A 16,860-nucleotide genomic window follows, 5' to 3' on the forward strand; every position below is an offset into this window, starting at 1 on the left:
GGGCACCAACATGGCGGCCGGACACCGACAGAAACATCTGTCACTGAGTTTTGCTACAAAAGCGTGAATTTATCCCTCGAGGAACTCTAAAACATTAAAATGATACTTTTTCTAAGACATGAACTGTTCAGATAGCCAAGTTCCCCGAAATAAGTCAATTTTTTAACCATCATGACAGTTCTCAAAGCCGTCATGTAAATGCCGCGTCACGCAAAAGCTTAGAAATTCAAGCGTAGTGTATCACAAAACCAAGAACCCATTCGGAGCGAAAATTTGTATGAATATTAGTTTTCAGCTGTTCTTATACATCATTTAAGTAAAATCTCAGGAAGATCAATAGTTTTGTAGTTCGAATTTTAGTGACGTCATGTGAAAACCAGCTATTGTCAAATTTTCAGATCCATAGTTCAGATATTTAAGCTACATGAACACGACTGATTTATTCAATTAGAGAACATGTATGGGCACGCTATTTACGTAATTCGTAATTTCTCAGCTAGCTCTGACCCAAACATACACAAATTTGCAGTTCTAACCACACCAGTCTAGCAGGGATACTCTTTCCCAAAAATCAGATAGAAACGTCCAATATTTGAAGTCACTTATTTTGTCCCGTCTGTGTAATCAGAGGTCAGTCGTAATGAATTTTATGTTTTGTAAATTTTCTTGCGTGTTGTTGGACGAGGAGAGGGTGTGGATGGGTGGAAATGAATTTTGAATATGGAACTGAACTCCATTGTTTTGTTTCGCATGATAAATTGCAATGGCAATTTAAGGGTTGTTATCTAATCTTCAAACTGACATTTAGGAAATCCGAATAACCGAATTTGAGACCCTAAGACAGCGCTATTAAGGCATAAACTAATGGACAGTGAGCGAGATTGGCAACTTGATGATCCTTTGTCTTGAAGTGTAACTTTGAGTGTACCCAAGGGATTCTGTCGGTAATTCGAGGGAAAGGATGTTTTATCGTCACGCAGTTTTTTCCTACGTGATAGGTTTCACGCATAATAACCGCGCGGTGAATTACACATTTTAACGATTTCTTTCTTTATTATTATTTTTTTTACAACATTTACTAAAAAATTTTGCAACATTATAGACATACTTCTGGAATAATACAACTCAGTGTACAACACAATAAGTTACACGTCTGCCCATTTCATGGTTCAAAAGAGTAACAACAACATAACACGGTATTAGAAATAACATAAGTTAATCCTAACAAGTAATTGCTGGCGAGCCCTAGCGAGGCAGCAGCCTATTCTTTGCATTAGCGAGAAAAAGCCAAAATTTGTCGGATGTAGGATTGGAGACATGCGCAGTGGAATGCGTTTTTTATATCCGGGCATTCCGGGGTGCTTGTGGATGCACGTGGAAATATCAATCGATTTCGAGCAGTAGCTGTGTACAGCCGTCCCGCTCTGCTAGAAATCAAGGACACGATGAACGAGGTGAAATATAGCTGTCTTTAATTGCTTGTGGAAGTATTCATCAAGGTCATGAACGGTTTAGTGATGACTCTCGAGGAAGACAAGAGATTTTTGTTTGGCTGCTCTATTATGTGAGCAATTTTTGTCGATTCGCGAATGGAGGTGCCAAGATATCGATCAAGTCCTACTCCATGGAGATCATTGTTTTTCTCGGTACATTCAGCAGCAGTGAAGTGTTATTAAAAAATGCTTCCATTCGGAGTTAACTGCCGACTGTAGCTTGCTGGTTACGGGAGAAAAGAGAGGAAGGTGAGAAGCCAACCTGCTTTGTGTCGAAAGCGATTTCAGTACCACAGGCAAATCATTCACAGTATTCTTCGCCCGTTGAGGCGTTAAATTTGATCGTTGAGTCATAATCTCTGCCCGTTGAGGTAAATAATTCGACCACTGAGTTACATTTGCCCGTTGAGGCGAAAGAAAAGCTTGCAATCATATTGTTCTGTGGATTTTGATTTCCTTCCTTTAATGCGATTTGATATGACCTTTGATGACACGTTGCGCGACGGCTCCAGTTTCGGTAAACCCACAAATTCATGCTATTAAAACGTCTCATTTTCACTTTTACTGGTAATTTTTAAGCATAAAGGCTAATTTTTAAAAAGAATACTTGTGGAAATACATCTACTAAAGGTTTCCTGGGTCTCTTAAACCAAGTTCTGGCATGTGTTACGTTCTTTTCTTAACTCAAGAAAAAAATTGGGGGGTTCTGTTGTTGTTTCACAAAAGCCCTTAAAAACTAAACTTGTTGGAAAAATCGTAATTCCCTTTTAAAAAGCTACGCCAACCCCATTACACCGTTTATTTCAAATCGTATTATCAGTATTTCCTTCAAGCTCTGACGCCAGCACCCACTTTCACACTGAAACTCCTAGTAGTAATAACTTAATCTCGATAAGTAATAAGTTAATCTTGAAGAATATGGTTTTGAACCATCACCTTGTACAATAGGGGATACTTAGGGGATACTTTACATGCAGTTAACAATGACAATATCATCTCCTTGCTTGAATTGGTATTTACAATGTTTTAAATGGTTCATTTTATGCTGGTATTACCAGCCTATAAATCATCGTTAATATTCTTTTGCTAAAATGGCCAGAGGCATTTCTTTTAGTAAATATAGGGCTAGAGAAGCGAATCTTGCTGGTAACGAACACCACAGGCGTTTGAAAGTACTTGAGTACAAAGACAGTATAACACGGCACATGCCTTGATAGTAAAACAACTTAAACCACGAGGGTTGAGAGTAATAACGACAACAGAACTACAAACGAATTCCCCATAAACATTGTGCCTCGTTATAATTTAACAACTAGGCCATGTGGCGCAGTATAATCCAATAAAATCCTAGGAGGCTAGGAGGGTTGAAACATATCCCGTCCTTACACCGAACTCAACTAAGCGGGATAGTCAGAGGACTATAAAGATGGCGCCGCTTTTCAGTGTAGAGCTATTATTTTGCAAATAGACAAGGTGCCCCGGGAAGGTGCGTTTCACCCTGTCTGGCATCTAAACGTTTCAACGTGCTTTTCTAAAGAAACGTATGAAAAGTTGCCTATTTAGGGTAGCTCAGTTAGCCGGGTAACTCGCTTATCCGGGGTACCCTCGATTCATTTAAGGTTACTTCCCACCTTCGGGTATCCAAACCTCCTTCACGGTTGTGATTTTCTTTGTTTTAACTTGATGAATTATTAATGAGTTTGAGAATATCTCATCTTAATAACTGACCTTTGTCACGGTATAATAGGGAAGATATAGCTATGCAAAACGTGAATAAGAAATACGCAGATTTTGCGCAGTTATATCCTTGCTTTTTTATCACGACAAGACTTTCAAACGTGGCGTTGTTACGAAGTTCAAGGTAATCTCTCTAAAGGTGCCTAAGTCAAAATCTAAAAATACAGTGATAAAGTCCTATTGGTAAAGATTTCAACAATTTTCTTTCACCATTTTCCCCTTTGTTTTAACTTCCATTGAGAAGATATACATTTTAGGCAGTGTTTCATCATACTTTAAAAGACCCCGAAGATCGTAAAAAAGAACAAAAAACAAACAAATAAAATTATGCTGGGCAACGAATTTTCAGCTCTCTCTCTGTTTGAAAACCTGTTATATGTTGCATAATTAATTATACAACAATCTTTCTGTCAAACGTTTCTCAAATAGCGCCATATTTTTCCTATACTTGAACAGATTCCTCGTGCGAGTGTCCTTCTCCCTGCACTGCTTGCCTATCCTTGGTCTGGTTACGACTGAAATATAAAAGTTCAAAATATCACATTTTCTATCATTTTTTACCTAGCCTGTTCCAGGCTCTCGGTAGTTGGGGATGAGCGAAAAAAAGAGGGCGAAAGAAAAAAACGAGCAAAGTCTAAGGCGAGGAACGGCGAGAGAGCCTGTAAGAATTTCTTTAACGACCCTCTTCTGGTATAGCAGGAGCTGCTATACCCTCTGATTGGTTGATTTTGATAGTACTTTCATCACTCCGTCGGTTCCCTCATTTATTGCCAATCAGATGGCGAGCGCGGTCTGGCCGAATTGTGTTTAATCTTGGACGCGGACTTCCCTGATATTCAAGCTCTACGGAAGGAGCAAGAAATCTGCCTAGTAAATCTAACTCGTAGGAAAGAGGTTTTCACGATTCTCCCAACCGGTTCTGGAAAAAGTTTAATTTTTAAGCTCTTTCCACGACTGGCCAAGGCTGCCATTAAATCAGAAATGTGAACGAAGCCAAACAGTAGCTAACAATGGCATATACAACACGCAAAACAGTCAACAGACTTTCGCGTAAACAGCTACACATTTGAATCATGTGGAGCCGGAACGAACAAAGGACGAATAAACCTACACATCAAGCTCGAGAGATATAAGCTCGATCTAATTGATGCAAGAAATATAAGAAATTCTCTAGACAAACGTATTGCTTTCTCGAAGTAAAGCTACGGCGTCTCCGAAGAATAATTAGACGAGGACAAATAAAGCTAAAAATGATATCCGTGATAAGAAGCTCCACACTGTACTTGCAAACAGTTCTAATTAAATAACTGGGCCCGGCGTCACAATATAGAATGCAAGGAAGCAACATGTTCACGGAAAATTTCATATTTTTTCCCTCGACTTAGAGACAATCCTTAAGCTAAGCACATAGCAAATTACCCGGGAGGGGAGTACTCCCAAAAAAATTGGGTGGGGGTGTGCGGCCCGCTTCCCAAAACCCTTACCGTATTTAAGACCAAAATCTGCGATATTCCCTACCCTATTTATGACCTCACCAAAAATTCGAAACACTATTTATGACCTGATTCTTAAATCAAAACCCTGTTTCTGACGTGCGTTATAATAAGATCCCTAGTTCAGCCCAATGTTAAATTACCGTAAACATAATTTGCGAAGGGCTTTTGTTGATTTTCTTTTCGATAATGATGAAAAAGTGGCTTCTTCTTAAAAAACATACCCATATCAAGGCTAGAGTGCAAAAAACATACCCTATTTATGACAAAAATGGCCAAAATCAGCTAAAATTGATACCCTATTTATGACCAAAACGGCTGAAAAACCATACCCTTTGGGGCCGCACATACCTAGATAGCCCATATAAGGGAGTACTCCCCCGGGCAAATTACAGAGGTATCAAACTCGGCGAAGCGACATACAGATAACAGCGGGCAGACCTATGACCTCTAAAAATTAGCTATAGCACAATCTAACGGCTCGACTCTACTTAAAATTACTCCCAATAACACAGCATAAAGTGCCCTTCAGAAACACGAGTGAAGCAAAGAAAGGTCGAGAGACCGAAAAGAAAACCGCACATGTACAAATGTCACGAACGGCAGGAGTCGTGGAGGCCCGATACAAAACATGAAGGCAATTGGAGTATATTTCCAGCTAATTGACAAGTTGACATTTTTACTTATCGACACCTCATTAAACGAAAGGTGGACGGAAGAGGGTCGTTAAAGATATTCCTACACGCTCTCTCCCCTCCCTTCCCTTCCTCGCCTTTGTTCTCCCTCGTTGTTTCTCTCGCTCGCGCTTTCTTTCGCTCGTCCCCAACTACCGAGAGCCTGGAACAGGCTATGTTTTACCTGAAGCATGGATGATCCTTAAAACTTTTGCTAAGGACTTATTTCAAACATTTTAACACAGTACAGTACTTCTCAATAACTCATTTAAATCGTCACACTTTAAGATGTTGAATATTGCCTCAAAAGCGAAAACCACCTCCCACGGCATGACAAAGCAGTATCACGCGGTGATTTAAACATGTGCACGGAAAATGACTATTGCTGTGACAGGGGCGGACCCCAAAAACGTTCTTCAACAATACGAAAGTTCTGGTCTCTACCACATTGTTGTTTTCTTACAGTACCACCCAAAGGTAAAAGGGGGTAACGGAAAGGTATTAGTTAACTAATCCAGCAAAATTCCGGCGAGTAACTTTCTAGCATCCGATCCAAGGAAGAGAGGGGTAGTCCTAGTGATTTTCTGGTCACTACATAACGTTTTCAAGGCCAGGGTAAGCCCTGGAAGTTGTGTGGCAGTCAGCTCGAGTAAGCCTCAGTGCATAAATGGCAGACAAAAAAAATAGAAAAAGCTCATCGATGAAAAGCTTTAGGACCACTCCGCTAAGAAGTTTGTTTGGACCAATGGCAACGATTACAGTGCTTACCTTTTCCTTTTCTTGTATACATGTTTAGCTAATAAGCCTCCTCCCACGGCTGACGCCGCTGCCGCCCCTGCCGCCACTCCAGCTCCTGCTTTACCTGCATCTGACAAACCATCACCTAAACGAAAACAGGAAAAACGTGTAATGACAAGTCGACAAATGATCTGCATTCCACGGCAAAACGTTTGAGCAATTATCTGAGAAATATCACAAATGACGTCGTAACGCAAACTAAAGAGTAAACCTGTTTAGCCATCATCAAATACTTGCGTTAACTAACCAGAGGCAGTATTCACATCGGTTGGCGCAATAACGAGACCTGACGGCATAACAAGGTTTAGGAAAATGGCGTGAGACCCGCAATAACAGCGGACGTGGGAAACATTTGGTTTATTATTGAAAGCTTAAACATTCAACAGTGCGGCCTGTCACAACGACTCAGAAAAGTCGTCGCCTTCGGTTCTGAGATCGTCAACGTTCAAATCTTGAACGGAACCAAAGAGCAACAAAGGATCATCATTTCTGGGCTTAAAACGTTTTCCACCACCTATATAAAAGTTTAAGTAAAGTCAAAGTCGAATATGGAGGACAAAACCCGTTTTGAATAACGCTTCCTTGAGACGGATCGTATGCTGGTTCGCCCTTTGTGAAAATCGACGTTTGACACAGTCCTAGTTCTGGATTAGCTTTACGCAGCCAAACTCTGCAGGGCTAAGTGCACTGTTCGAAGAACTGTGCGCGCGCATGAATGGGATTTTTGGCTAACTTGTAACATTAAGTTTGCCGTCGGAATACTCAGCGCGTTACGCCAAAGGATAATCTCTTTATTGCAAATAAGATTTTGTTACTCGTTCCAATAATCTGTTTTTCAAATGAATAGTTTACAATATAAAACAACACTAAGAATCAAGACACTTGTGAAAACAGAGATAGCGAGAAAGAGCTGCTTTGAGTTGTCAGGAACTGCCTTCCTCTGAACTTTTTCCAGCTAGAGCCTTCGAGAAGGAAAAGATAGGTTTACTTCACTTCTTCCGTAAAAGGTTCGCTACAAACTTTTGGTTCATCAATCCAATAATACCTCGCGTACTAGATTATCATTTTTTTTTTCAGAATTTTAGACAACTCATTTGAAAAGCAGATTACTAAAAAGTGCAATGCAATCAAATTTGCAATAATGAATTCCTTCATTTACCCTTGGGTGGAACATACTGAATATTCTGATTGTAAACCACAACTCAATCAGTCCGACATCAGCGTGAACAAAGGAGTAGGAAGCTGGCACAAGTTTGCAGCACTGTTCAGGAGTTACACTTTGAAGGTCCGATATTAGTACCACTCTGTACTAAGTGATGCTACTGTGTTGGTTTTACGCAACTGTTCAAACGTTGGTCATCCTCATGGCATAAGAGGAACACCCTTCACGTTTTTGAATTGTAAGCATTTGAAGATAAGTTAAAGGTGTTTTTTTAGTGGCAAAACAGGTTATATAGTTGCTATGGTAACCTTTATATATACAGGATGAACTCATCTTGTTTACTTATAAATGGAAAGTATTGATTCACGAACGTATACTTGATGGAAAGAGCTAGAAACTGCTCTCAGCCAGCCTATTAAACACAGGCCCAGTCCAAACGTCAAACTTCACCAGCATGAGTCGAAAATAAAAAAAAATGCAACTAGTAAACAATGCTTATTTCTGCTTATCTTCATCCGATTCTCGTTATGAAAAGCTCGACGTTTCACAAGGATCTAATAAATAAAGGGTTTGCCTTGCAGTTTGGACTTTGAATTTTCCTTCACCTTCACTTCATTAGTATTTGAACTCCATGATCAACTTTAAATCCCGGATTAGCGATAATCGTCTTTTGATTTGGGCAACTCGGCTAAAGACGTAAAAATGGACCTATTTTGAAGATTCACATCTTAAATAATGACTAAAAAAATAATATGCGAGCTGAACAAGAGAAGACTAAGAAGTAACCTTCGCGGTTGTGAAGTATCCATAAAAGCACAAAATTTAGTGTATAAACAGCTATTTTAACCAACATTATCTTAAGCTTACGTGGCAAAACCGAGAGGTGGTATGAGTAGTTATTAGTTTTGCAGTCGCTAGGATGATAACCCCCCGCTACCCACCCCCACCGCACCCCAACCTACCTCTACTCAGACTTACTTCAGTTTCCGCATGGGTGAGCAACTGCTCATTTTATTACAATCGTTCGTAAGACATATCACCCTTCGGTCTTACCACCTCAGCTTACAACTTTGATCCGACTATTAATTGAAATAATTCTGTGAGAGAGAATTCACCACCGTCGCAAATTCAAGCAAGATTGTGAATCACGTAAGAGCATTTCTTTGCTCACGCCCATTGCTACTTCACAGTTATGAAATTCACTTTCTCATAACTTACGAATTATTTTTTATTTAGTTTATTTTCGTGCGCTCTGATTTGGTACTGAAACTAGAAACGAGATGTACCTCTCAAGACACCCCAAACACGAAAAAAAACAAACACACAAAAACGGCAGTCCGTTTGTCTGATCGTGTTAATCTGAATGTTGCTGAATTGTGCAACTCCCGAATTCAATCTAATTCCTGACTTTACTCTAAATCGTGAACTTACAATAACTCGACACATAGTGAGATTTGAAAAATATTTTAGAGCTAAAAATAAATTAACTTGCTCAAAACACTACAACGTTCAATTAAATATAAAGTAATTGTCCCACCTGAATCCTGAAAACAGCGTTATATTTAAAATATCAAATCATCTCCAGCAATTCTTCAAAGATTCAGCTTGGTTTTGCTTAGCCTCTCTCGGTTGTAACAACCTTTATTTTCTGGTTGACACCGTACTAACGATGAGTAAAGTGACCTGTTTTTTTTGTTGTTGTTGTTTGTTTTTTTAGAAAAAACGGCATCGAAAATAAATCCAATCTAATTTCTTCTTCGGAATTCCACCAGTATGCTTGTGTCGTCGCTCAAGATGTTAGTCACCACGTCACGTCCAGCTTTGTATCTGACGGCACATCTTTTAGCTGCTAATCTCAACTTTTCCACACACGTAGGCAACAAAACGCTTCAAGCAAAGGGAAATGGTTCATCTGCTTTCCTCCCTCCGATAAAATTTGTAAAAACAACCTTCCACAAGTTGAATTCAAGCAACAATACGGCCAGGTAATCAAAAATCGCGAATCATTTGTATTATCACGTGACCTCCGTGGCACCTAATTACAGGTGAGACTTAAAAAACGTTATCAGCGTATTTCTGTTCGGAGAAGTCTTAGTCTTACTATGAGCTAACGCAGTCTAACTCGATAAGTGGCGTGAATAAACAAAAAAACAGAAGAGAGAAATGGAGTAGAACCTGTTTGGAACACAAACAAATTCTTAACGTCCATGTAGCCTCTGAGGAAGAAACTGTTCCGCTAGACATTGCTCAAAGTACGTTTTGTGTCATGGAATTTGATAATAAAGCAACCATGTGTCGGATATGGCATTTCCCGCTTGATGAAATTCAAGAACATCCGGGACATTGCTATTTGCGAGTAAAACATGGCTACGAACGGGGTGAAGAACATCAGGTCAAGCGCTGATCGTGAGTAGCATTTCCTTGTTTTATCAATTTTCAGCGTTCTCGGCCCAGCTAACAATCAGAACTGTCTGTGATTTCCTAGCGCAGATGAAATTTATTTGCGTGGCTTCCGGTCGCTAATTGACATAACGGTAACATGTTGAGTGTTCGCTTACTCCTAATTATGACCTACAATGCGGGCTGAAAGTGTTGGGACAGTGAACGCGATACGACCAAAATTCATTCCAATTCCCCCCTTTCCCCCGCAAACAATCCTGAACTGGGAGCGTTGGACGGACATTAGCCAAGGAAAATAAGTGTCAATCTTCGCTAAGAGTTTTCCAACATTGCCTCGGGGAGGGAAGATGGGGTTAAGGTGGATCCAGGGTCATAATAATGATGGCGAGAGTAAAACGAACCAATTTGAAAGGATTCCTGGAACTGTCCCAAGGACATCTGTCCTCCATTGTCTGAAAATCTCTCCCGGTGGGAAAGTACTCCTAGCTTTTTGAGGAGTGAAGAAATGTCCATCATAACCTCGGAATGGTACTTCTCAAAGTAGTGTGAGATATTTGGCGGAATGATACACAACATTTCCACTCAATAGATTGCGTTACACCGAGTCGTGATGTTCAAGTGTTCAGTTCACAATACTCGCGTTCAGTTTTCGGCTACTAAAGTGAAAATTTCTTCACTATAAAAACTGACTACTTATCACCAGGCTGTGTTAAAACGGTAATTAATGTTTGTTCCTAAATGCACTGTGGTTGTAGGTGTGTATATGGTAAGGGCAGTAAGCTACTTGCAACAGTTCTAACGTTAAGCAGCGAAGCAAATTTAGTTAAAAGTCCTTTCATAAATTCGTTTAAGCCTAGAGCTGTTGAAGGAATAGTGTAGTTATGCAAACCTCTTAACTAAAACATGCCCTTTACAATGAAAATATGACAGACACTACTGAAAGGCATATTTTCTGCTCTTGCGTACAACGGAAGCATCTACAAATTATTTTGTAAGGGCGAGAACTACAGGTGAGAACTGTAACAATTATTGAAATGTAACGCAACGATTGAAAGTCACGCATCATACAAATTACACGGCATTTACATCAATTACTCTGATCTCTAACAGTGTTTTCACAGGGAGGTAATTCCTGCTGCTCGGCTTGTGGGATTTGCTTCCAAAAGTGAAAAAAAGCCCATCGAGAATTCATCATTTCCGTGGTCGACGGAGCCGGCTTTCACCAAAACAAGTGGCGCATCTGATGTCGCAAAGAACGGGGTATCTTGACAAAGTTCTATATCCCTACTGCATACATTTTTCGGGGCTGGTAAATGAACAATGTCACCTTCTAGAGCCTGACGAAGATCCGCCTAGGCGATGATCTTTAACTGCCAGCGAAAATCATTTAGAACTATTACCTCCGCGTCTTCAACCCCTATCCATGCAAAAGAACCGGTGGCAAGCTTTTATTCAAAAATTGATTTAAAAAATCTCGTATTCGACAGATACCAGATTTTTTGGCAGTTTATTAAAAACGTCTCCCCGTCCTAATCCCGTGACCACACACCCTTAAGGTAACATAGAAAATTAAATAAATAAATAAATAAATAAATAAATAAATAACCAACAACCAAGATTTTGTTTCCAACAACCAACTTTCAACTACGTTAAGACACATACATGGCCCTCGAATTAACGGGCTACTCGCTTTTACGAAAAGCCCCTTTAATTGTGAGATAGCAGAAGTTGCCTTGCCATTTTCAAAACACTCATCATTACCCAATGAAAAATGCGAAGTGCTTTCCAATTGCACAATGCCTGTCGTAATAGAGAGATAAAAGTACTTTTAAAGAAATGTCATGTGACTGTTGACGCCATCATACCAGGTTTGTGGACAATAAACATCTTATAGCAAATGTTATTTTCATATGATGTAGCACCTTCCTAGACTTCAAATTGACGTTATTTCACATGAAAATTGTCCAGGCGCACAGAATGCTACGAAGCTTCTTATTATATTCCTAAACATTGTTTTTAATTGCTGGTTTTCAGTGTCACGCAATTCAAAATAGATCAAAATGAAAATCAAAACGGGTCAATAGATTAAGTTCAGACTCTGGGAAGTGAAAGAAGGTAAATATGCAAAGACTCTCGCCAAAATTTTGGTCACAGCAATTTTTCTTATGCGAGATATGCGGAGAAATTTGTTACTCAAATATAGAGAGATTTGTATGGAGACGCCATGCTGGTGCCCATCCGTATGGGCACCAACATGGCGGCCGGAAACCAACAGAAACACCTGTCATTGAGTTTTGCTACAAAAGCGTGAATTTATCCCTCGAGGAACTCTAAAACACTAAAATAATACTTTTTCTAAGACATAAACTGTTCAGATAGCCAAGTTCCCCGAAATAAGTCACTTTTTTAACAATCATAATAGCTCTCTAGGCCGTCATGTAAATGCCGCGTTACGCAAAAGCTTAGAAATTCAAGCGTATTGTATCACAAAACCAAGAACCCATTCGGAGCGAAAATTTGTGTGAATATTAGTTTTTAGCTGCTCTTATACATCATTAAAGTAAAATCTCAGGAAGATCAATAGTTTTGTAGTTCGAATTTTTGTGACGTCATGTGAAAACCAGCTACTGCGTTCGCAGAACGCAGCTCATAATCTTGGGTGTCCTGTGGTTTTTGACATTCTTCGTTGACCGCCTGCATTTTCTGCGCCATTTTAAATGAAATCATACGTCATAGGCGCAAAGACTATCGCGCACCTCGTGGTTTTCGTTGTAGTCTGAGCAAGTCTGAGCATCGTAAAGTGGATATCTAAAGACTAGCTCGTGGTTTATAGTAAATTTATTTTATATGTTCACGAACACGACTTTGAATCGCCTTGGCTTTGGGATGTTAACCGTGGGAACAGCTATACTTTATTGGCTGTAGGTTGACTGCATTTGTTGATTAGATCTAGTCGCGACAGATAGGTCAATCTTTATCCGGTTGAATATTGTTTGGAATCGGTGGATAAGTATTTCGAAGGCAAGATCTAGGATAGATTGTAAAATACCGGGCCACACATTTGCATCTCATTGAATTTGAATCCTTTCTTTTGCTTCTTTATTTATAGAGGCGTGCGCAATTGAGTAAAAGCTGGTTTTAATTGAGGCCTGTATAATAGATATTCACCCATAAGATCTTAGTTAATTTACATATTAAGAAGGAATGTCCACCAACGTGGAGCCAGTCGTGGCACATGATGAAAAATGGAAAATTTTTATATTCCTCCCAGAGATAGCCTATGGTAAGCCTAGAAATGTGTGGGAGTTTTTTCTTGAGAGAGAGTTTTAAACCCGCCAAAAAATTACAAATTCGTTACGGTCCCATGCCTGGTCAAAAACACGCAAAATTTAGTGACTCATACCCTATCATAAACTTTGCTCTGCTCAATCCGCATCATAATAACACTCCCGTTTGAGCCTGGAAACTTATTGTTAAGGGGTTAACAAGTCTTTTGAGGCCAATTATGGTTCTGTGGGTTAATGTTCAAGGTCACGATGAGCTGCTTAAAATCACTAAAATTCGCTGCCTCAAAATTCTTAATTATGCATTCTTTTTCAATCGGCAAATTTACTACCCGGTAAAACACCGAAACACCTAAAATTCTGGCATTTCGAAAGAAGAAATGTCAGTGTAAAACCTGGTAAAAAAAATATATTTTCGGGCTTTTCATCAGCGCTGAGTACTAATACTCTCAAAATCGTGATAATCACAACACCAACCTGCTAGAAACGAAAACAGTAGGTAAGTGCCTGAGAACAGATAATCAAAAGGAACGTGAAAATGTCTTCTTGCATCTGATTTCCTCAGTGTTTGGACTTTAACTATGGCAGAAAAGAAAGTCATGTTTAACTCGCCTTCTGTAAGATATTACATTCAAATATTTTGATATTTGAATGTACTGGTGTATTCAGAATAACTATTGCGACACGTGGAGCTCGGCAAAAGTACATCATCATCTTATTAACATTTAATCAATGACTCCAAAATAATCCACCACATTCCTCTCCCTTGTTCTTAAACAGTAATCCATAAAAGTAGTGAAGCCTTCCAGCGTCGGTCCCTTGCTTTCGAAAGGGAAATATTTATGTGCTGCTCTTCTCACTCATGCTGCATGCTAAAATGTAAATATGGCGTCCGATGTCGACTTCATTTGTCTGTCACACAATGGTCACTTGACAGGATTTTGCCATGCATTGCCAAACATTTATAAAAAGAATAAGGAATGAAAGACATTCAAAACAAACAATTTTTTATTTTAGTTTAAGGCCAAAAGGATCCAAACGTGACCCGCAAACTATCGCGCGGAAATTTCCCTGGCAGAGAAACTGCGTTTTTATGTGTTTTGGGCTCGGGAGGGGGAGGGTTTGAGATTACTCAACTCTATGGGCTATTAGAGGTATGAGCAGCCCCAGAGGGTTTTGTTTTTGAGCGGTTTATGTCTTGAAAAAGGTGAAGATTTTGACCACATTGGTCTGAAATAGGGTTGTTTTTCACTCTGGCTTGGCATTGAGTATTTTGTTTACAGGGAACCGATTATTTCCGCATTAGCATTGGCAAATTTGTAGCCCTTCTCAAATGTTTACGCAGATGGGGCCATTTTCTGGTTTGCAGCGGTCATATATTAGAGCCGCTTACTGAAAAAAAAAATGGGTATCGATTTTCTTCCCCTGGGAAGGGGATTTTGGAGTTGTGTGACGTCTTGTATCTAACTATTTCATGACAGAGATCAATGCCGAATGATGTATCTTATATACTGTCACGATATGTACCTATTTTGTTATATAATCACAATATTTATAACTATCAATGAAGTTCCTGGCAAGTTTATTACTGTCAGAAAATAGTAGCGAGCTACAGAAGCGCAACGCCTTGGCAATTTTAGGGGAAAGTTGTCCCAAGTAGTTAAAAGTTGAACTTGCATACAGACATGCATTGAAAGGGCGAGCGGACTTCACGTTTACTTGCTAGTGGACGCTAGCTGCAGTCCTGTAACGAATGACGTGCGATCAATTTGCGTTGGCTGCCGATGGGTGGCCAAAGGGAGAAAAACGTCTGCGGACTTGCTTGTAAATATTGATCTCGACCAAATAGTCCATGAGCCAAGTGGCTAAAAATGGCGGATCGGTAACACCCGAGGTGGCAAAGGCTATCATATATCAAATGAAAGCTTACCATGAGTACAATTCAAAAATATATGATAGCAAGTCTGTACTGGTAGCTTAAGGCTGTCACGTGACCTTGAATGTAGCATAATGAGAATCGAGGGCCTATTTTTTGCTCACTGAGAAATCTCATTTTTTTACCACCCCAGACTTGTTTGTTATTAATGAAAGTGAAATAAAATTGAAAATCAAGATATACAGCAAGTTTATTTCCCGTTAGAGTTTTTCCTTTGCGAAAACAATGTGAGTTTTTTGCAGGTACGAAGCGTGACATGTGTCGCGCTACCGTGGTAAAACTCTTCCATTACATATACATGTAACTAAAAGATCTACTTTATGCAGAGAGACAAAAATTAAAAAAAAAAATTCCTCACAATATGTACTAAGTAGCTTTTTACTTTCATTAATTGAATTTTAAGTCTAGAATAACTTCTGGACGGGAATGGTTTAAGTTGAGTATCCTGTGGAAAATTCCTCCGTAGCGTTTCCACTATTTATCTTTACCCTATTTTTTTCGGTAAAAAAGAAAGGTAGTTAAGTTGGTGTCTTGAAAAAATGATGAAAATGAAGCATATTTTCACACCAAAACTGTTGGCATTTTTGTTTTAATAATTTCTCCCGTAGTGGTATGGCCGGGAAGACTGGTACTAGGGTATGCCCGAGAAGACTTGTTCTAGGGTAGCCGCCATCTTGCTTGGTTCACGTAAGCAGTGTTTACAGCTTGACTAGAAGTGGATTCTATTACATTTCAAAAGAGTTCGACGGTCTGTCAGGCATGTCTGAGGACTCAGAAATTGAAGAGAAGCGTGCAAGAGGAGAGCTGTACTACTTGATTCATTGTAGTGACGATGACAGAGCGTTCCTCAGCCCGAATTCTGTAGGATCATAGAGAACACTCAGACGGGCTGCAGAATTGAGACATCACGAGGATATTCTTGAGATACAGGTTAAGTTCATGAATTTATGGAAGCAGGCGGGTTTTCTGTTCAGATGAGTCCCGACAATGCCTTTGGCCGAATCCCGGTCGATCAGACTATAAAAGAAACCATTAATAAAGACACCCAGACGGCAGAAGGGATGAGAAGATTCAGTCTGAACCCTGGTGCACTCCAGCGATACTACATGACTACAGAGTTCAGGGCGATGTTTCTGCGGGAGATGCGTGAAATGGTAGGCTACGCTCAAGGCAACAATGGTCATGCCGATCTACAGAAATCTAGAATAAAGAAAGACGAGAAAGATATACAAGACATGACAGACCTTTTATTAAAAAGCTGGCTCAATCCGTTTTCTGATGAATCCCAGCCGCTGGTAAGCATTTTCACAATTGCTGTTCACTCACCTGATATTGCCCTAGCCTTGGCCAAAGCATATCTTCCTGGTGAAGCAGCATATCAAGATTTCAAGAATAATTGCCTTGAACCTGACAAGCCGTTGGTGAAGTTCCGTGACACCCTCAAGAAGCAGACATTGAAGACATTCACCAGTATGTCGAAAGCAAAGACAATAAAGAAGAAAAAGGGAGAAGAAACGGTCATTAGTGCAGACCACAATCTTTTTGCGAAGATGATAATAATAACCGAAAGTCGTCAATTGCACATGCAAGAGGTATTACAGCATCCCCTTGGCCCACTACCATCTTCCTTGGCAACAAGCAATGGCTTGCCCTGCAAAACTAACAAGGCGCAGCTTGGCAGGAAGCTGGAGAAGCTAGTTCAACCAACGGCAGAAATACCAAGCCCTTCTGTATACGTGATTGATGGCATGGCCCTCGTTCAGAAGTTAAAAGTCAGCGACCAGATGACCTTCGGTCAAATCGTAGACGCCGCACTGTCACGGGTTCTACAAGAGGGAGGAAACGGCAGACGCAAAGACGTAGTTTTTGATGTATACAATGAG

General features: G+C 39.9%; 1 protein-coding gene across 1 annotated transcript in view; it reads right to left on the reverse strand.

Annotated features, from left to right (window-relative positions):
* Positions 1-1,026: 1,026 nt before the first annotated feature.
* Positions 1,027-16,860, reverse strand: part of LOC149112337 (furin-like protease 1, isoforms 1/1-X/2) — a 67,739-nt gene continuing 51,905 nt past the window's right edge. The window contains exons 14-15 of the mRNA XM_089290162.1: positions 6,166-6,280; positions 1,027-3,745 (exon numbers count right to left, since the gene is read on the reverse strand). Of these exons, the coding sequence (XP_089146288.1) occupies positions 3,673-3,745; positions 6,166-6,280 (188 nt within the window). The 3' untranslated portion in view covers positions 1,027-3,672. The remainder of the gene's footprint in view (positions 3,746-6,165; positions 6,281-16,860) is intronic.

The sequence above is a fragment of the Orbicella faveolata genome, unplaced genomic scaffold (genome assembly GCF_042242905.1).
Source record: "Orbicella faveolata isolate gen_17 unplaced genomic scaffold, um_ofav_v1 contig_2, whole genome shotgun sequence".
Classification (NCBI taxonomy): domain Eukaryota; kingdom Metazoa; phylum Cnidaria; class Anthozoa; order Scleractinia; family Merulinidae; genus Orbicella; species Orbicella faveolata.